The sequence below is a fragment of the Grammomys surdaster genome, unplaced genomic scaffold (assembly GCF_004785775.1).
Source record: "Grammomys surdaster isolate TR1022 unplaced genomic scaffold, NIH_TR_1.0 206, whole genome shotgun sequence".
Classification (NCBI taxonomy): domain Eukaryota; kingdom Metazoa; phylum Chordata; class Mammalia; order Rodentia; family Muridae; genus Grammomys; species Grammomys surdaster.
In genome coordinates this window covers 3626957-3649024 of record NW_021604651.1, presented here as the reverse complement: position 1 = coordinate 3649024, position 22068 = coordinate 3626957, and the positions used below count along the sequence as shown (strand labels likewise).

Below are 22068 nucleotides of genomic sequence, written 5' to 3'. Positions count from 1 at the left end.
AAAATGAGCCCTGTGTTTATATTGGTTTTAAGACCTGCACTGTCTTTCCACAGATGGACCTGCACACTTACCAGGGAAGTCGAAACACCGCATGGTAATTTTTCTTAGGTATGCTTCAGCAGTCATGTCATGGGCTTTTACTTTAGCTTCCATCCCAAGATGCAGGATCTTTAGTTCATGTAAGGGGCTTCCTTTCTTTTCTGCTTTTTTCATCAATGTAACCACAACCTAAAAGAATGAGCATGGAGTGTCATAAACTGTTTTACAACTGTATAGTGCCAATAAGAACTCAGTAGCTACATGAAGCGAAATAAAGAAATTCACACACAAAAAAAGATATTCTGAGCCTGAAAAATTGTCATTATTTACATTACACACATTTGAGATACCACCACTGTTTTCTACTGACTTTCAAACGTGAAGCACCAAAAATAAAATGAAATAAAATAAATAAAAATACAATGGTGCAATGGAAGGGCAGCCAGAAGGGAGGCAGGTAGTGCTCCAATCCTAGAAGTCCTAATTGATGAGCACCTTCTGTCTGAAATTCTGTTGTTTTTACACTAATCTCTAGGCAAGGCTTCTTAACCTTGGGTGCTATCCTGAGCACAATAGTTCATGTGAGCACGCCTGTCTCTAACCACCAGTTGGCAGCTCCCTGTATACAGTAAGAGCATAACGCTAAATATCCATCTAGCAGGCACAAATCCTTCCTCTCTAGCTCAACCAGGTCTGCAGGGATGGAACTGTCACAGCATCTATAATAAATGCTAGGAAAAGAACGAGCGTTCTATGCCCATCCCTTTCTACCTATGCCCATCCTTTCTGTCTAACTCGCGGCCCCTTTCTTCATCCCATTTTCTCAAACTATTTATTCACTTTACTTTACAAACTCCATTCAAATGTCATTTCCTCCCAGAAACCTTTCCTAACCCTCTCTGCCTGCTCAGATGCCCGTCACTGCCATCTATACCACAGGCTCTGAAAGTAGCCTATCCTGAGCATATTTTTAATGAATACCACCATTGTTGTTAGAACCTATATATTTTCTAATTCATCTTTGGCTCTGGCACACGCACTATACAGCTGTTAGATAGATAAAGAAAGAAGAAAATCCATACTGAAATAGCATTTTTAAATGTATATGATCTGTGCCTTATTCTATGAAGAGTTTCTAACATTTATTTACAAAACATCCCTCTATTTACCTCTCTTGCCCTTCTTACATGAAAATCCAAAGCAAGCAACATTCTAACATCCTATAATGACTAAAAAGCAAGTTACATGAAGTGCTTCCATTTCTCTCTTAAAAAACAAAAAAACAAACAAAAAAAAACCCAACTGGATCCCTAAAATGTAACTGGTTCTTAATAAATTCTCAAATTTATTAACATTAACAGTCTAAGGGTTTTTTTTCATATATATCAATTACCTACAAATTTAGCCTACTAGAAATACCCATAATCTATTCACCTCACTTTATAAAATGTGATAAAATTATGCACCTCTTTAATTTCAAACTTCAACAGTACATTAATGACGTCCACAGGTCTGGCCTCTTCCACTCTGGTGACTGGCACACCTTGTGTGGTGTGCACACCCTGCGGCGTAGAGACTTCTCCAAATGCTTTAGTTCTACCTAAAGGTGTTAAAGAGAAACATGTGCTTCTATTCTTTCATTTCTTTCACAGATACTTGCTGTAAACATGTATGAGCATCTGAAGATCCACAAACCCATATCAGCTCTCAGCCTTGGAAAGCTCATAGTTTAGAAAAAGAGACAGACACAGTGAAAGTCAGATCAAAGGATTAAGCTAAAACTACTCACAACAAGCAGGCAAATGTTAATGGGCTGGACATCAAATGCACAGAGAGAAGACAAGGAGATGAAGACATATTAATACAGAAGAATTACCCACACAGAGCAGGAAGAGTCCTCCACAGAAAGGACAGCCCACCTTTTTAAAAGTAAGAATGAAAACCATACAGGCAAAAGAGATGGCACATGGCAGGGTCTCCAAACAGAGCAGACTGTAGAATGGCTAAGGCATAAGAAGGATAACTGATGCTATTCTGAAACACATGCCATGGTGAGCAATAAAAGTATTTTCTAACCTATAACACACAAATAATAAAGCTAGCATTTGTTATATCTGTAACATATTCCAGATACTTTATGATAAGCTATGCATAAACTATCTTAAACTGCCCTTCTGGGCAAAGAACATAGCCCCAACTCACAAGTGAGCACAATAATTTTTTAGATAAATTTAGAGCCTTGCTTAGTATCACATGCAAGAGCCAATCCAAGTCCATCAGTCTGGCTTGACAGCTTTCACTATCAACTATACAACTGTCACTACAGTATTGCAGATAGCATCATGCTGACCACCAATTCACCAAAGCCCTGCAGTATAATGTATACCAGAAACCCACATGGAAAATCCACACTGCTCACTAATGCCCTTAGGAAGGCAATAATACATCTATCATCTTACTCCAGAATTGCATCAAATAAAAATAATTGTTAACAGGTTTAGACAGTCACAAAAGAGGATATCCAAGTAGTCAAAAGGCATATATAAAATAGTTTACTTTGTTAGTAGTGAGGACCAAATGAAAACCACAGTACAGGGCTGTGAAGATGGCTCAGTGGCTAAAGCACCTGCCATGCAAGCAAGGGGACAAAAGTTTGGATTCCTGAGCACTGAGTAAGAGCTGAGTGTTGCACAGGCTCACCTGTGATTCCAGCCTCATAGGCAGAAACAGGGATCCCTGGAGAAAAGACCAGTACAGAAGCCACCTGAATGAATCTCATGAATCACAGAAAAGAAGCCAAACATCAAAGAGCAAACTCATGGCTCCACTCAAAAAAAATTCATGAAATAACAAGATTAAGCACTGAGTATCAAGGTCAGAAGAGCAGTTAGCTCTGAGTGGGTCAGGGGTAGGCAGGGTCCATCCTAGCAGCAGGACCCAGAGAGAAGGGTGCTGAGGAACAGGCTCTATCTTGCTCATAGTGAGTATGCAGTGATTCTGAGGTGAGCACTTAGAGCTATGTGCTTGGACTCCTATACAAAAAAAAGTGAAAATATACAGTGAAATAATTTTCACTCAGCCAATGGGCAAAAGTTTCAGAAAATCAATAAATCTATTAGAAAGATACAGAAAACAACATGACAGGATACAAAGTACACATTCCTCTAAATCTATAAAATTTTAAATTAACCAGAACATATTATATCTATGTGTGAAATTCTCAATTAAGTTTTATATTTTAAGTTAATTTATTAAAACCTGTATTTACTTAGCTCTTAGTTAGATATGAGTTCCATTAATAAAGATTATATGCCCTCTTACTGATGAGACACGACAGATACGCATGCAAAGTAGTTATCAAGGGACATTTCAGTGCAACATGGGTAAGAGTGAAAAACTTAACCTGAATATCTCTCTGTAGAAGCTTGCTAAAAATGATGATTCTTCAACAGAACTTACTGGCAGGAGATGATTAAAAGCACTGAGGGAGGGAGGTCACCACACAGCATAACACGGGTATGAAATATAGACAGCTCCAACTGTTATTTAGAGAAGCGTCAGCAAAGGGCAGTGAGCACACACAGGTCCCACCACTAGTTTGAAAAGAACAAGGGTACATCCTGTGTGCATATATATCCGTTATGTGTGCATATACACGTGCGTGTTATTCATACATAATAGTGGCTTTAAATATTAATAACTTTTAAGTAAAAATGCCAGTAACTAATTATTTAAACTTTCTGCTGTTTTTATTTTAGATATACTATCTTTACTATCTTTGGAGAATGACAAATATTAATAATTTAAATTCTTATACTTTATCCCTGTCTTATTTAAATATCAGATAGAATATAATGCCACAGCCTAGCATTCTTCAATTTTTTTTTAATATACAAATTAAGATTTTTTACAGAGATCCAGCACTGGCTAATGGCCACCATTCTCAATGACCTCCCAGTGCAAGTGGCTTGAAAAAAGGCTGGATGTTAACTGTCTGCTTAGCTACAAAGAGGTAATATGCTTCAGTCATGCTTGAATTCAACAACATCTTGTTATTTTTCTTGGTAAAACAAGTCACAATTTTTAAATATGTATTTATTCAATACATGTTTATTGTGTCTCAGGCTACAGATGTAACTCAATATTACAGTGTGCACAACAACACAGGCAAGACCCTGGTTCAATCCCTACTGTGGCAAACAAACAAACAAACAAACAAACAAACCACTTTTAAACCTGAAAACAAGATTCAGTGTGTACTAAACTATAGAGAGACGTGTGCATGCGTCACCACCATCGGCCTCTCACCTATCTCTTGTATTCTAGGTTTCCCTTTATCCACGTCTTCAGTGGCTTCACCAAGATTTTCTGCCAGTATTCTAAACAGAAGATTAAGATCATCTTGATTTAGACTAACCTGTGAAATAAAAAATAAGCAATGTGAAATAAACAAAAAAATTATTTTAAAGTAAAAGAACTACAATATAGAAAAGAGATTCTCAGTAATCAAACAGAATAACCCTAACAGTAACTGAGACATGAGTAGATTAGCACCTGAGGATTTACTACTTGCTTCACTTTCACTTCTGCAAATAAAATGCTAAAACACAGAAATAATAGTATTTGCAAATCAGTGTCACCCCTATTGGCTGGTTTTTACTTAAAGTGAACTGTATTTAAAGAACTCTAAGCCATTTTTTTAAATAACAAATTCTTGAAACTATCACTCTTTAAAGAATACAACAGTTACCTTAGGCATATTTTGATCTCCTTAAAAAGAAGTATGTAAGTAATACATACTTCTCATATAAGAATATGAGAGACACGATGACAAGTGATTTGTACACAGATTTCCACAATGGGTGTGTAACAGATTTAAAAGTTAATAATACTTAACTGAAGATTAATGTCTACTGGAAACTGCTGGACAAAGTTTCACTAAAATGTTTCTTTCAGTATTCAGTAAATAATCTGCACTTTCCTAGTGTATCTGAGAAAGCTTTCAGGGTTGAAATGCCAACAGTAAAGTTATTTTCATGCATGTACTTACATTCATTGAATCAAGACGCCCTTTAATTTCTACAACAGGCACTTTATGGTACCAATTTGCAGCTAGATTTCGATTTACAAAAAACTCCAAGTTAATTGGGTGCAACAGCTGAATATCAGGATGGCAGGCGCCTGGCTGGATTGCTGTCCTAGTAAAAAGGAGAGAGAATATAGTCACAAGCTGTCACACAGGGCAACAAACTATAACATCAAGTAGAGTGCCAAGCACTATCTGATGCTCTAGATGCTAACTTATAATAGTGTGGCTTCAGGGGTTTCAGAGTTGAGGTAATAATTAACCCATAATCCACTAGGAGAGAAATTAACCTATAATCCACTAGGAGAGACAGATTATAATGCATGATTGAGCAATTAGAAAAATGTTTTGTTTTGTTTCAAGACAAGAGGATTTTTTTGTATATCCCTATCTATACTGGATATCCCTTTATAGACCAGGCTAGCCTCAAAATCAGAGATCATCCTGCCTCTACCTCCTGAGTGCTAGATTTAAAGGCATACACCATCATGCCTTGCCCCTAAAAAAAATATGTTTTTAAAGACTTTTCTTTAAAATCGTCAAAAGGAGAACTGAGCTAAAGGTTGTTTTGTTTTTTTATTTGTTTTAAATTCATAATGCTGCAGATACACAAGAAAGAATCAAGTTCATCACTCTAGGAATAATACAGTTTGTGTCACACTACAGTCCTTCAGTTATCTGAGTGTTCTGCTAAAATGACAGAGCAGAAAAGGTCCTACTGCTTAGGGACCAAGCGCCTTTCACAGTCATTCTGCAATACATCTACTCCTGTGTTTGTGAAGAAATTGGTATAAACACACCTACCAAATTACCAGCAGACACATAACATGCAGACAATTCTACACATTGTACATAGAATGTTCAGGCAATTGTGTAGAGGACTTAATGTTTTACAAGATGGTAAATGACCTCATCAGCTGTTTCCTCATTGATTACACTTCCTACGATTTTAGACTCTCTTCTTCCTACTTGTAAGAAAAATTCACCATAGGAAAAAAAATAGCATCTAATACTCGTAGCCCACTCATCTGTGTCACATGTATTGTGTGTCTTGACTGCATCGAGACATGCAGAACTGACCTAGGCTGATGACAATCACACTGGGATGCTCACAATGACCCCATCACTGACAGTGCCTTCCTCTGAGTGCATGCTTGTGGTTGATCAGAGGACAGCAGTGTATTTGTTGGTGCTGAGACCAAAGAAACAACTGTGAGCGAGCAGCAGCACAGGAAATCAGGAAGTCAGAAAGTGCAGCCATTGCTGAGGCATTCCAGAATGCTCCCACGGGGGTTCTCTTCTTGACCTACAACTGCCTCTTTTTTTTTATTTTGAATAATTAAATCACCTTTGGTGAAATGAAAATTGGTTTTAAATCTTTTTGTGTCTTCACATGCCACATAGCATGAGTACTGAGGACACAGTATTACTTACACAGCTACCAAAATGTGTAAGCTGACTGAAGTCCTGCGTCACCAGGAGAGCCAGACCGTCAACCTCAAGCAGCAGGGTGAAGATCTGCTACTGTAGAAGCCACTTCAACAGCAGAGGGCCCAAATGAACACAGTGTGTGATTCCAGGAGAGGGGAGAGGGACCATGCAGAGGGGGGTACTACAGTGAAAATCACCGCAATAACTGACGCCACCTCAATACTGATCCACATACAACAGCATGCCAATGCTATTTCTAGAAATTACTATTCCTATCATGGGATAACATATGAAAAATGGCCTTACTTTGAGAGACACAGGCTAAGGCGTTTAGGGACACAGGATCAAGATGTATATTCTATTATTCTAGTCTCTCTCCCACTTGCTTTTTTTTTTCTTTTTTTGAGACAGTGTCTCACTGTGTAGCTCTAGCTGTCCTGTATAGACAAGGCTGCCCTCAAACTCACAGAGATCTCCCAAGTGCTGGAATTAAAGGTATGCATCACTACTCCTGGCTAAAGTTTCTATTCTCAAGTGGTTAGCAACCAGTGTTTTGGACAACAATATATACACATTTTAAAATATGTAAGGAAAAAAATTAAACAAGTTGGTAGCTCTGCATGAAGGATGTACACACACACACACTCCAGCTGACCAGAAATTAAGAGTTCTTTGCAACTTTTTATATCAGAAAATGGTCTGCTAAAGAAACATCGTATGAAAATCCCATGAGAAATTAGTGCATACTTCCTAGCACAGCTCTAAACATGCATACCTAGATAGTTTCAGTTTTGTGAGCTGCACCTCCATTTTGTCGATCACTGGAGGATTCACAGCATCTTCTCCAGACACCAGACTGAACTGATTGTGAACTCTAATTAGCCCAAGATCTACCACAACAGCATTGCTAGACAGAGAGGACTGAGGAATGACAATGACTGGTGCTTTCAAATCAATATCGACAGAAACACGGAAGCTCCTCTGTGCGAGATCTTTCACGCTTGTGGCTGCCTTTTCCGCAGCCTGGGCAGTGGCTGCACTCAGTGCCTCTTTGGCCACCTGGAAATTGTTCAGGAAGCTCTGCGGACAATACATAAAAGGAGACATTCAGAAGCAGGGACATCTGTTAATAAGCCTACCCACTGCTAACACACAATTTCTTCCAAGGGTCCTTAGAGTTGAGCCCTATTCTCCTAGTGAAGGGAAGGAACTGAGGAAGACCATTCTCAGTCATGCACTGCCCCGCTTTGAGCACTGCTCTGCCACTGAGCTCAGGTGAGGGGTGAACACATTTTCAACACTTGGGCACTCAGATAGTTGGCTTCTGTGTGTTCTAGAAAACTAATTTCAATCGCAGACAAAAATCACTCAATGACTTAGATTTCAAGAGTTAGAGAGGGCTTTTGGCTACTACTTTCATTAATAAACACCAGGCATAATCAAAACATCCACTGCCTAAAGCCCAAAGTTTACAACATATGCAATCACAGCCCTCCAGCTTCTGGGGAAATGTGGACACATAAACAGTGACTTTACCAGCAGTGATAGAAGGAATTTATGCAGGTAGACAATCTGAATACAGCCGACGTGAAGTGCCACCACACCATCCACGGTGGACATGTCAGTGTAGGCGTCCCCTTCAGTAGCATCTGGATACAAATCCAGGTTAAACCGAAAAACTTCATTTCCAACTATAGATACAGCCTGAAAAACCAGAAATGTGAATGTACTCTGCACAGAAAAGCATTTGCAAAACAAAGCCCAAGTCAGAAAAGGCCTGAAGTTATAATCTTCATTGAAATACATTTATTTTCTAAAATAAGATATTGTAAAACGGAGTCTCTATGCAATAATCAAAAACTAGTAACTATCCATTCAGTTTTACATACTTTCTTATGAACTGTTTTGGGATCAACATCTGTGACAATAATGTTTTCCAGCCTGGCAAAAAGTGACTGCTTCTTTGACTGAAGAGAAAGAGAAGAATCAAGGCCTGAAAAAAAATTAATTATTGTAATTTCTATAAATATAACAAATATTTCATTTCATTATGATTTGTGAATATACAGAATGTCTAAACACATTGGTAAATTTCCTGTTAAATATTTTTAGTTTTCTAAATATCAAACTTATTTTTTGGTTAAAATCTAATTACATAAGACCTAAGGAACAGTTGCTAGCAATTTGGTGAGAAAGCATCATTGTTCTTTGGAGTGTGACCACTGGTAGGTTACCCATGCTCCCAAATGTGGCCTCTCGTCCATGCCCATTCTGGCAGCACTAATGGGATTTAGTGGGTAGTTAAGTATAATAAGGGACCTAAAGTTGAGAGAGGCCATGCTGGGGGGACCGAGAGGAGCTACAGTGGGGAATAGTGGTAGCTATGATCATCTTGCCTAGTATACACATATGAAATTCTCAAAGAATAGAAAAAATAGAAAAATTCATTAAATGTCATTTTCTATGACACTAAAAAGATTCCTATTATCTTGAGTGAATAATAAATTGTTAAAAAAACAAAAACAATAAAATAAAATATAATTACATAAATTTTCAGTTCCCTGGTAGGAAATCTAGTGCTAAGTAATCAATTCAGGATAAGTGAGCATAAAATACATTTTAATTCTTTATAGATATTAAGTCATTTATATGAAGACTGTGCTGGCTAGATTTGTGTCAACTTGACATAAGCTAGAGCCACCTGGGAAAAGGAACTCTCATCTGAGAAAACATGTCCATAAGACTGGCGTGTAGGTAAGTCTATAATGCACTGCCTTAATTGGTGATTGATATGTTAGGGTCCAGCCCACGTTGTGTAGTGCCACCTGGAACAGTGGTCCTGAGTTGCAAAAGAGAGCAGGCTGAGCAAGCCATGAGGGGCAAGCCAGTATGCAGTATTCCTCTATGGTTTCTGCTTCAGTTCCTGCTTCCCAGTTCCTGTCCTGCCTTTCTTTGATGATGGACTGATGTGGAAGTATAAATCAACCCTCTCCTCCCTAGGTTTTGGTCCTGGTGTTCACCACAGCAGTAAACACTCTGCCTGAGATGAAGGCTACAAAAATTTTGTGAACAAAGTTTATATAAGTAGGTATGTTACCAATTTGGAAAGGAAAGAAGAAACGACTACACTAGCCAGAATTTGAACATCATCTAATCCTAAGCATCCAGTTCAGCCACACCCTACAACTGTTCGAAGTTCAGAGCCCTCTCCACGTACTTTCTCTAGCACTGTAGAAAGAGAAAGAGAATGAAGGGGGGAAACGCTTAGTGTTAAACAACTGTTAAATACTGTCACACTTTACCTTGTATCTTGATTTCAGCAATACTGTTCTTCTCATCACAGACAGTGACACAGAAAGCATTCAGTTTGGCAAACAGCCTGAAGCTAATCACATCACTATCTCTGGAGGACACCATCACTAAAAATAAAGCAATGGATTCTAGTAAGCTAAATTCTACAGAAGTTTCTTCATACATTTTACATAATATACAATAAATGAGTATAAGATATTTATAAAACATAAAATACATGTTATACAAAACAGATACATATAAAAATGAAAAGTCTAAAGTAAATAGAACATAAAATTCAAAAAAGCAAAGTAATGTGTCTAAAGTCACATAGTTTTAAGTAATATAATCAGAATGTGAACTAAGTTCTTTTGGGTTAGAATTCTAGAGTCTCAACAATGACATGCAATCTTTGGGGTGCTGGAGAAATGGATCAGAGGACTGGGATCCCAGCACCTGCAAGGTGCCTCACAACTTCAGTTTCAGAAGATCCAATGCCCTCTTCTGGACTCCATGGGCACTGCACACATGTGGTATACATGCATACATGTAGACAGAACACCCAACACATAAAACATAAGATTGTTTTAAAGATGCAAATAGTCCCTGTCTTCATATCTTTGGGTCTCTTTCCTCAAAGGCTGTCCTGAGAGCCTTTCCAGAGCCACTAGGATGAGGAGGACTCAGCACACCCGCAGGTTTTCCTCTAGTAACCCTCCAAAAGCAATCCCAGCCACAAGAAGAAAACAAAGTTTCTTAAAAACAGTAGCATTGCTTATATTCTCTTCTGTGAGCTCTCTCTCTCTCTCTCTCTCTCTCTCTCTCTCTCTCTCTCTCTCTGTGTGTGTGTGTGTGTGTGTGTGTGTGTGTGTGTGTGTGTGTGTGTGTCTGAGTGTCTGGGTGTCTGTATATATGTGTGACACTTTATTTTTTTTGAATCAAGGACTTTCTATGCCACCTATCCAAACTGGCCTAGAAATTATGATCTTCCTGCCTCAGCCTCCCATGTACTGAAACTGCCAGTATGTTTCTCTACCTATCTACTACCCCTGCTTTATGCACCAGGTGATTCAATTGAGAAAAACCCTAGAAGCAGAAGTAATGGTATTTCAATGACTGGAGATTTGTCTGTTTGCTTACTGTGTTTGTTTTGAAAGACAATGGAATACTTTGGCTCTGACATTCATCAATAGATAAGTCCATTAACAGTTTCATAATCTAATGGCACTATTGGGAGGTAATATACTGGTGTGCCTTCGCAGGGCATGGCTTATCTTCAGACCACTTCCCTCTGTCTGCCTCCTTCCACTTCAATCTCTACCATGTGCTTCATCGTGTTCTGCCTGGCAACACACAGGCTCAGAAGCAACAGAACCAAGTGTCCATGGGCTGACATCTCTGAAACTGTAAGCAAAACAAAGCTTTGCTCCTTCAAATTGTTCTTCTTAGATGTTTGCCATGAAGAACACTGATTAGTCTCATACCTTTCTGCAGGGGAGAGTTCTTTTGTTTCTCAGTTATGGTCTGCACCTCCTTGGCCACACCCATGTTCTGACTGTCTGATGGGATGATGGTTGTCAAGTAGTTAAGAGAAGACAGAAGAGCTTGTGTTTGTAGCAACAGATTCAAAGATGAAAAGGCCACCTGAAAGTGTTTTACAAAGAAAATTAGTTCTTTCCCAGTTCCCATCTGTGGTCTCAGCAAAGACTGCATGATAGAAAAGGGAGACAGGGAAAGAAGATCATGACTCGCTGATGTAGGGGTACAGAGACAGCAATGACACCTACACACTCAAGGACACAGGAGAGCATCACAGTAACTAAGTACTCCATTCCCAAACAAAACGGTCACGGAGGCAATAACTGGCTCCCCTGGCTAACTGCACAGTCAACATGTAACTGGCTTCCCGGATCTTCAACAAGCTATTGTGATTACAGAAAATGGCAAGTTTTAGTAAGAAGCTCCAGACTCACTCTGGGCTCCCACATCTGGAAGTGATTCCAAACATGGCATCTATGACATTCAAGCTTAAGGAGCAGAAATGCGAACACAGGCTCAAGTATGAAGTGAACAGGTTATTTTCAAATAAAATACACTGTTTTAGAAAAAATTTCTTACCTTGACAGTTTGTTCAGTTTTTTCAAAAGTAGTTTGAAAACTAGGCCCATTTCTATCAACCTGAAAAAATAAAATTTCCAAAGAAGGAATTAAGAGCAAAGTAAATTTTTATAATCTTTGTGTGCGTGTGTGTGCCGGGGTGGGGGGTGGAGGGAACACATGAACACACCCTGTGTGGAGAGAGATGGAGGAAGAGAAAGGAGGGAGGTAGAAAGGGAAGAAAAAGAACACATACTGTGGTGGTTTGCATGACAATTGCCCCCAAAGGCTCATATATTTGAATGCTTGGTCCCCAGTTGGTGGAACTTTTGGAAAGGAAATTTTTTAGAAGGTGTGGCCCTGTGAAAGGAATATGTAACTGACAGTAGGCTTTGTGCTTCCTATTTACAGATAAGGATATAAGCTCCCAGCTAATGCTCCTGCACCATGCCTGCCTTCCTTCTGCCTGGCTCTCAGCCATGATGGTCATGGACGCTAACTCTTGAGAACTGTGAGCCCCAAATGTAGCGTTTTCTTTATAAGTTGTCAGAGCTGTGGTGTCTGATCACACCACAGGTAACTAAGACAACCATGTATCATTTTGTCTTATTGTAAAATTACATACACTCTATTTTTCATGACAGTGAAAGGTGCTCTTATTAAGCATGGAGGAGCATTCATTTCCTCAGGGAACTGAAAAGCTAAAGTCAAGGAGAGACCATGTAAGGTTCACCTCACCCACCCATCATCTGATGCTTGTACCACTCTACAGAGCTTAGTTCAATCTCTGGTGAGAGAAACATCAGTTCTTCACAAATCATATCTCTAGAGCAAGCTCTGTTGTATTGGGGTCTTTGTTCTAAGACAAAAAAAAATTATCTCTAACCACTCCCTGGACTCAGTTCAGTCCTTTGGGAACAATGAAGAAAGGACTCTGAAGACTGCCTCCCATGAGCAGCCTTCTGGTCTGTCTCTCCACAGCAATTCTGCTCTGCCCGTCTCCTTAGAAATCCAGCTGCGATTACAATTTAAGTGTTGTTTGTTTGCACATCTTTCTCTTCTAATTTACAGTCACTTTGGGAACAGGGAAGAACAACTTCAGTCTAAGTGTCCAACAGCACAGACATTGAATAACCCTCACAGACAGAAAAAAGAGTCAGGGAATCACTAGAACAAAGGTGAGCACCATTTGCTCCTTCTGTCCTGCTCACTGGGGCACATCTTTCAGTCCACCCCCAGGCCTGACAGATCTCATCTCAACTCCACCTAACTCCACGTTCCCTTCTTAATGTATAGACTCGACTAATTGCCACCTCTTTTTACAAGACGTGTAGTGGTAAAAAAATGCCCAAGATAGAAGAGTACTCACTCCACTCTGGGTTCTGCCTCTGGGTTAGCAGCCTGGCAGCTTTGTAATCTCCCTGCCCAGCAGTTTTGTAATATTCCTGCTCTCAATGAGAGCAGAGGGCTAAGAGCAAGTAAGTCCACCGAGATCTATTCCTGATACAAGGTCATTGTCTCTCCAGTGGTCCAGACAGCGGCATCATCCTCCTGTGGCCCTTACCTTAATGTACTCCACTTTTAAAAGATCTAATCCAGGTCTGTCTGAAGAGCTAATCAAGTGAATTGGCTTCTTTCTGGATCCTAAAAGAGAGAAATGCAAATAAGTTGCTTTTATGAAATTTTAGAGTGTCCTACATGTCTTTGTCTAGTGGTGCTTTATCCATGTGCATTTTCATGGCTATGAAGTAACAAGCATTACTGGTGAGAACATAAGGCAGCTGAAATCCTTGCCTTAAATTCCCAGCTTACTTAAAACCCTTCACTTTCACTTTCATACTGTGCTCAAAAAGAGACAAAACCTCTTAAGATATTTTTAAGGATGCCATGTATTTATAGGCAGCAGAATGAACTATGGGTGTAAGAATCCGGAAATGTGAATTCTGATTCATCTCTGACCTTAACCCACAGCTATTTAACTTTCTCAACTACAGAACTGGAGACTAGGACAATCTCTGGTGGATTCTTAAATTGTTTTAAAATATTTTATTTATACTTACTAAACTCAAATAATTTTTAAACAGAGGATGACAATTCAAAATTTCTTTTTAGTAGGCTGTGGTGATTTACAGCTGTAATCCCAGCCCTTGAGAGATAGAAGAAAGAGGACCCTTGTATTATAGACCCATCTCGGGTATACGGTGAGTCTGAGGCCAGCATGGGCTACAGAGTAAGATTTGGTTTCAAAGCCGAAACAAACTTCTCCTTTGAGTTCAAAACTCTATCGTGTGTATGGGCACAAAGAGGAACTGGCTCCCAGATCTGTGTAGGGAGGGCGGGCTCATCGACCACTGAATCATGCTCATGCTTCTCCTTCCCTAGTCTGCTTCTAGAACAGCTGGAAAGCCACCCCACCCCTCGTCTTTCCCTTTTATAACTTTTTTTTTAAAGATTTATGTGTGTAAGTGTTTTATTTTCATGTATGTATGTACACTATGTGTGTACCTGGTGCCCTAGGAATTCAGAAGAAGGGTTAGATCTCCAGGACCAGGAGTTACAGACAGTTGTGAGTTGCCATGTGGGTGTTGGGAATCAAACCCAGGCACTCTCAATGGCTGAGCTATCTCTCCAGCCCCCTCTCTAGTCTTAACTGACACAAAGAAAAAACAGCCTAGAAAATTTATTATTAACAATTATTACTAATGTTTGTAATGTAAATTCTATCAATCTATTACCTAAGAAAATTAGCAACACTTAATTGGAGTTTACATTGGTTTCAACTGTTTTCTAAAAATCATAAAATGTCTTAGTATTTGACTAAAGTATTGGGCAAATTTTGGGGTAATTTTAATTGTCACTCATTCATGCCTCAAATCTCTGAGCTCGTAAGAAATGCACTGAAATGATGAACTATAGAATTTACAAGAGAGTGGCCTTTGCGTCTCCCAAACTTTTTATTTCTATCACAGTGTTTCTATGCTGTACAAACACTCTACCACAGAGGTTCTCAACCTGTGGGCTGCAACCTCCTTCACAGGGGTCACCCAAGACCATCAGAAAACACAGGTATTACATTACAATTCATAACCATAGCAAACCTAGAGTTATGAAGTAGCAGCAAGATCCTTTACGGTTGGGGCTCACCACACCATGAGGAACTATGTAAGGGGTCACAACATTAGGATGACGCCAACAGAATAGGCTTCAGTAGCCTAAGTCCAGATCCAAACTCTAAAATCCATCATGAACAACATAGAGGGGGGAGCAAGGTATTTTGGGTTATTTAGCCTTTCTCTGCCTATGAAATGGAAATGATACTCCCTAACATCAGTGGACTTTCTGAGGACATGTACTATAGTGGCTGAGGATGCCAGACCACAGAACTAGGCTTCCAATGCCTCAGTCAGGGCTCTATCCCCTACGGTTGTTTGAACTTGGGTGAATGATCAACCTGCATATTAGTTACATGTGAACGGAAGACAGTAAGACGGATGTCTCATGGCCATGTGCATATTAGTTACATGTGAACCGAAGACAGTAACATGGATGCCTAATGGCTATTGTTCTAGAATGGAGTTAGTATTCATAAAGTATTTACTGCACTGTGCTTATTATATCCATCATAGTGAAGTGCAAATGTTTGATTATAAACGAGACTATTTCTATTTTCATGGCTGTTACCTTTAATGTTATGGTGATCCAAGCTGACTTTCCTCAAATGGGACACCGCAGTCAGGTCACATGTCCTCATTGTTACGTCTGTGCCTAACTGAGTGACACTAAACACTAGAATTGTCTCTTCTTCTTCCTGTTGTCTAGTGAGTTCCAAAACCACCTAAAAGATTCCACAGGGCAGGGGAGAGTTGTTGGTAAGTGAAAGTCATCCTTAAAATGACAGAAGCGAAGCCTTTTCCCACTCAGGGCACTGCTAGAGTGAAGATTCTAATCACATCCTCACACCAGACACAAAGATGGGGTTACCCTTGAACTCTAGGATCAGGACTAAAAGCACATGCAAATAAGGCTAAGGTTCTTAGCATTTTTTCAATTAAAAAAAACCTGATAGATTCTTCTGTTAGTAGCAAAAAGTGAGAGTGTTCATTCCACAGTATTCAATTTGATTTTGGAAATGACAGCCAAAAATATTCAGCCAATAGAAAAAAATCAAACATTTGAGGCAATTTTTAAAAGACATATAAGAAATGGTGTCGAGACACTGTCTTGTGTATTGTATGGATGCACTGCCTGTCAATTAAAAAGCCTATGGCTTAGGCATGAGATAAAGTTAGGACATCCTGAGGCAGAAGAGAATTCTGGGATACAGAATGGCAGATTTGTCTGGGAAGATGTGAAGAGACAGCTGCATAGTACCTGAGCACAGGTAATCAGCCATGTGGAGGAATGTAGGTTAAAATAGTAAGATTATCTAAGTTATGATCTAGTCAGAATAGAGCCTAGCTATATGGCCAAGGTTTTTGTAAATATTTTGAGTCTGAGTCTTATTTCTGGGAGCATGGGGCTGAGGGGAAGAACTGAGTCTGATTTCTATAAATGATGGTTGAGGTAGCACAGCTGCAGCTGAAGGGAAGAGCAAGCACCCTGAAGCATTTGAAGACAGGGGTCAAGGGCTTTCCTTATATTGTGGGTCAAAGTATGAAAACAAGAGACAAGTCAAAAGCCAAGGGTAGGAGACAGATCAAGGAAATACCCGTAAGACTAAGACTTATCAAATCTGACATGATGATTTAGGGAAGGCTGTCATTCCAGAATATCAAAGTCAACCATGAACAAATCTGTATTATTTTGCACTTTATCATCAAAGTAATAAAAATTATTATAGAAAATATAGAACATAGAAAGGCAAAGATGGAGAGAGAAAGCTGCAGCCCCACCAATGTGAAGATGAGAGCTGACATTTACAGAGCAAATGTACACATGTCGCTAAAAGGAATCATATCCCTAGCACAGAAATCTCTTTGTACCCCCAAACTGTGCTGGAACCCTCTCATCGGGTTTTCTTTCCCTGCGTGTCTACTCTTTAGAAACAGTCCTCAGGACTGAAGTTCGGGCCTCACAAGCTGTAAGCAGCATGTGCCCAGCTCTGTCTCCAGTCAATCCCACCCCTTTTTTCGGTTTTGTTTCTTTTGTTTTGCTTGCTATTTTGAAACAGGGTCTTATTAAGTTGACCAGGATGCCCTGTATATCTCCAGCAGAGACTAAAGCTGTAATCCTCTTGCCTCAGCTTTCTTGATAACTAGAAGTACAGGCCTATACTACCATGCTTGACTTTTTTCTTCACATTGGAATTTAGAAGCTCTGATGTTGAAAGCAATAAAAGGTTTTCTGCTACCAATTAAAACTTACCCTTCTTTTATACAGAAACCCTGACTAAGCCATCTTTTTTTTAAAGAAAAAAAAAGTTGACAAGTTTATGGTAGACACGAATGACAATGACCAAAACTATTTCGCTCAAGGGGAAGTTATACCGCATGTGACGAAGAGACCTATAATCTCAGCACTCAGCAGAGTGAGGTGGGAGGAATGTCTCACATTCAAATAGAGCCAAGGCTAGAAAGTGAGATGGTGAGTTCAAGGCCAGCCTGGAATCCACAGCCTAACACTAGCTTTAAAAAAAAAAAAAATGCAAGGATCTTCTCCATTTTTGTCCCTGCAGTTTTTATAGACAGAAACAATTCTAGGTCAGAATTTTTGACTGTGGGATGAAAAGGAGGTCCAGTGACAGGCCCAAATTGGGATCCAGGTCAGGGGGAGGGCTGGGACCCTGACAGTTACTGATGCTGTAGTGTGCTTGCAGACAGGAGCCTAGCACGGCTGCCCTCTGAGAGGCCCAACAAGCACCTCAAAGAGTCAGATGTAGACACTAGCACCCAACCAATGGACAGAAGCCAGTGACCCCTTTGGTTGACTTTGGGAAAAGCTGGAAGAAGCTGAGGAGGAGGGTGGCCCCATGGGAAGACTAGCAGTTTCAACTGACCTGCATGCCCCCGACATCTCTCAGACAGTGAGGCATCAACCAGGCAGCATACACCAGCTGATATGAGGTCCCCAACACATATACAGCAGAGGACTGCCTGGTCTGGACTCAATCAGAGAAGAAGCACCTAACCATTGAGAGACTTGGGCACGGAATGGAGAGGTCTGGTGGATTGAGGGGTGGGGGTGGGACATCTTCTTGGAGACAGGCAAGTGAGGGAGGATGTGTAAGATGTGTAACAGTCAAAGGGTAGACCTGAAGGAGGATAAAGTCTGGACTGTAAAAAAAGGGTAAAGAATGAATAAAAAAAATGAAAGGAGCTGGGGAGAGTAATATATACATCTGTACATAAAAATAGAAATCTTATACAGAAACACATATCCTAATTAAGAGACTGAGTTTTTCCAGAATAGCTTACATACACTGATTCCCCTTAAACCATTTTTAAAAATAATTTCCATGGTTTTGAAACTGTGTGTGCATTTGTGTACACTCACATGTATCAGCTTATAAAAAAAACAACAAACAAACAAACAAACAAACAAAACCTAGAATATACACTTGTAATGCACTTGAAGCTGAGGTCAGCTCCCAGTACAGAAGACCCACAAGAACGAGCTCATGAACAGAGAAACACCTACCTCTTTAATCTCAAATTTGAGTAGGAGACTAACCAGCTCCTCATTTGGAACTTCAGCAGCTTTTTTCAGTTCTGAGGCTTTGACAGTTCTAGCAGCCTGTGAATCTCCGTCCTCAGCATCAAAGTACTCCTCATCAGACTCTAAAGGACAGAGACATTCGTCAACCCAGACAGTATCCACTGAGAGCCCACACGGACACTGAGCCTAGATCTAACACAGTAAACTCCATCCACGCATAGAACTTTGATATTCAGACAAAATACTTTCAATGTACTTTTCAAATCCCAAAAGGACTTGAACTGGCATGTACTAAAACTTAAACTGAACTCATTTTTCACTTTAGTTCAATATCCAGTAAAATATTTACTGGGCATCATCTATCATTATCAAGATGTGACCATCACAATGGACACCAGAGTGTCCTGGCCTTAACCTTGTTAGATTCACCTTATGTCTACCATGTTGACATTCTATATTCTAATCTGAAATTATAAGACTCACTTAGCCCTGGTTAGAGAAAAGTATTACAGAGAAATATAAGAACTTAATTGAATCTTTAGAAAAGACTGTCAAGTCCCATTACCCACCCTTAAGACAAACAAACAACTCTTCATTTAACCAACAATAAGATGTGAACATCAAAGAATAAAATGCCCTGAAGTCAGTGTTGGCTGGCAGCACAGCTAGAGCAGAGTTCTCGAGACTCCTTACTCTCCTTCTTACAAACACCCTCACTACACAACAACGTGTAGGTTTAGTGTCACAGAGAAACAGCATGTTCCAATTTTCACCTGATTCAAGTCCATCTAGCAACAGTGAAGTCCCAAGAAGACCTTTCGTCCCGCCTGAAAGAACAGGAATCGAGGCTACCTAGCAAAGAATGCAAACATTTTAATATATGCTAATAAGAAGGATTGACTAACACAGATGACATCTCTATATATCAAAAACATAGAAGGTAGGATAAAGGAAGATGGAAAGAAAGATATCTGCACAAGCATCACAGACAAATCTTCAAGAAGTGAAGATGGCCAAATAACAGCCATCTGGAACCTATAAAATATTAAAATTACTCCCCACATTTTAAAGATATGATTATGCACAAATCAAGGAGTAAGTCTACATCCTCCTGTATCACTTTCTTGTTGTGGGTAACAATATAAAAGTACATATTTATCACAGGGCCCTTGAAAATGGCATTATTATTAGCTAACTTTCTGGAACTTCTAAGTAAGTGAAAATTCTAACATTTATTTTAAGCTATAAAGATTATTCAATTAAAGTGACCTAGAACATTTAAGACTTACCAAAAAAAAGTTTCAATCTCAACTTGAAATTTTATTTGCAAATTTATTTTAAAGCTTTATATTTCTAGTTCTATATAAGTTATATTTTACAAATTGTTGAGGTCAGCCCTGCCCCGAGCACAGCTGCAGCCATTTTGTCCCATGCCTACCAGCTATTTCCTATTGTTGCTGTAACATGCCTACCAGTCACTGACACAGAAAATAACTCTAAGCAAGGTCATGCTGATCACATAACTTTTTATGTTCTTTATGAGGTTTGTTAATCTTAAGAAATTCCACAAAGCTTTATGCAGGACCCATCAAATTAAAGGTCAATATGAACTGTTAAGTCTAAAATACCTTGAGTCAGAGCCGACCACCAAGCCTCACTTCCTGAACCTGTGTATGAGCTCACTGTGTTTTTTGCAGTTCTAGCCTTTATTAGCTGACAGAGAAGGATGTTAAAGGTTGTAGACTCAATCCCCAAATTCTGAGCTACGGCCCTGATCGATTAGTCTTAGGGTGTGAGTTTGATAAACCACCTCTGTCGAACTCAGATTAGTGTTTGTGCGGTTTGTGGGAGACTCCTGAATCCCAACACAAATATGAACATCTTCCTTTGATTTCTGTTGCTTTCTGGTTCTGTTTGTTTGTTTAGAGACAGCATCTCACTATGGAGCCCTACCTGGGCTGCGATTTACTGTGTAGACCAGGCTGTCCTTGAAATGAGAGATCTGCCTGTGTCTGTGCCATCACACCAGGCCCCATCCTTGTGATTAGAAAGCCTGTCCTCAAACAATCACCACTACTCAGAAAGTGTGGTTTTCTAGAAATTGACTTGGCATTTTCTCCCCAGTCACATACTCACCTGTCTCTCTGGAGACTGTGTGGATGACTTCTGTGGCAAGGGTATACTGTTAATCAAACACAGCGAATCTTTTATCTTCTGGTCAGAAATCTTCACATGCATCAAAGGCAGTCCTCCTGACACTTTAAATCTAAGAATACAATTTGACAGTGAGGTCTCAGGGAGGGGAAGGGAATGGTCAGGAGGCTACAGGGTGAAGTCAAGGGTTAGCCAGCAAGGTTTCAATCTCATTACACTTAGACAGCAATCTTAAAGAAGGGAAAGTTCTTTGTGAACCCATTTTCCAAACCTTCTAAATCATATCTTTCTTAAGCAAACCAGTGGTTCTCAACCTGTGGGTGGGTCATGACCCTTTGGGTGATCTAGGGACTTTTTCACAGAGTTTGTCTAAGACCATCAGTAAGCACAGATATTTGCATTACAATTCATAATGGTGGCAAAATTACAGTTATGAAGTAGCAAAAAAAAAAAAAAATCTATGGTTGGTAGTCAGCACAACCTAAGGAACTATATTAAAAGGACACAGCGTTAGGAGGATTGACAACCAGTGCAGTAAACGTTTTTAAATGAACTTTTTTAAAAACAGGGTTTCACTATATAGCCTCAGCTGGCCTGGAACTTGCTATGGAATCAGGCTAGCCTCGCCTCTCAGACTCTCTGCCTCCCGGCTGCTGTGGTTAGGGGAGCGTACCACCACACACAGCCTGAAGTTCATTAATGCATTATGAAAGTCCTACTGAACACAATTCTCTACTATTAAAAACCAAAACCACAATATGTATTTTACTTCCTGGCATCAAAGATTTCTTTCTAGTAGTATAAGAGTGTCTGCCTCCTCGCTCTTTGTCACCTTGTCTTGCCCTGCTCTGCTTATCCACAGCACTGGGAAGCACCTGACATGTGATGTGTACACTTATTTCCTGTCCCTTCAGACTGAATGCAAGTTCCCTGAGGCCACGTTTTGCTTCTGAGGGTCCAGTCTGCTTCCACCACTCATCTGCCTTCTGGCAGCTGCTTAGCTGTCTTCCTTATACAACACGGCCACCTTCTGTCTTTCTCATCACAGTCTTGACCACAGCTGCTCACAAGCTTGTTCAGCTTACCCTCCAGCTGCCTGGCCAAGCTGGCCAGCTCAAGCAGGTAGATACCTAATTCCTAAATAGGTTCCTGGCATGAAATGCAGGTAAAACTCAGAGTGTGCAGAAAAATTACCTAGAGTGGAAAACATGAAGATTAAAGAATAAAAAAAAAAGAGAAATAACTGAATTCAAAAGCTGGCTGGTTAGGACAAAGAGAAACAAAGACACTACTGCTTGTATCTAGAATGAGAAAGC

At 39.8% G+C, this 22068-nt stretch overlaps 1 protein-coding gene across 1 annotated transcript in view; it reads right to left on the bottom strand.

Moving 5' to 3' along the window:
• The window catches only part of Vps13c (vacuolar protein sorting 13 homolog C), a 148560-nt gene that overhangs the window by 70668 nt on the left and 55824 nt on the right, over nucleotides 1-22068 (bottom strand). Inside the window, exons 23-37 of the mRNA XM_028771361.1 lie at nucleotides 20735-20864; nucleotides 19372-19450; nucleotides 18581-18720; nucleotides 15626-15779; nucleotides 13509-13588; nucleotides 11966-12025; nucleotides 11332-11491; nucleotides 9859-9975; nucleotides 8446-8549; nucleotides 8093-8260; nucleotides 7332-7636; nucleotides 5090-5237; nucleotides 4348-4456; nucleotides 1506-1639; nucleotides 72-228 (exon numbers count right to left, since the gene is read on the bottom strand). Coding sequence (XP_028627194.1) covers nucleotides 72-228; nucleotides 1506-1639; nucleotides 4348-4456; nucleotides 5090-5237; nucleotides 7332-7636; nucleotides 8093-8260; nucleotides 8446-8549; nucleotides 9859-9975; nucleotides 11332-11491; nucleotides 11966-12025; nucleotides 13509-13588; nucleotides 15626-15779; nucleotides 18581-18720; nucleotides 19372-19450; nucleotides 20735-20864 — 2045 coding nt within the window. The remainder of the gene's footprint in view (nucleotides 1-71; nucleotides 229-1505; nucleotides 1640-4347; nucleotides 4457-5089; nucleotides 5238-7331; nucleotides 7637-8092; nucleotides 8261-8445; nucleotides 8550-9858; nucleotides 9976-11331; nucleotides 11492-11965; nucleotides 12026-13508; nucleotides 13589-15625; nucleotides 15780-18580; nucleotides 18721-19371; nucleotides 19451-20734; nucleotides 20865-22068) is intronic.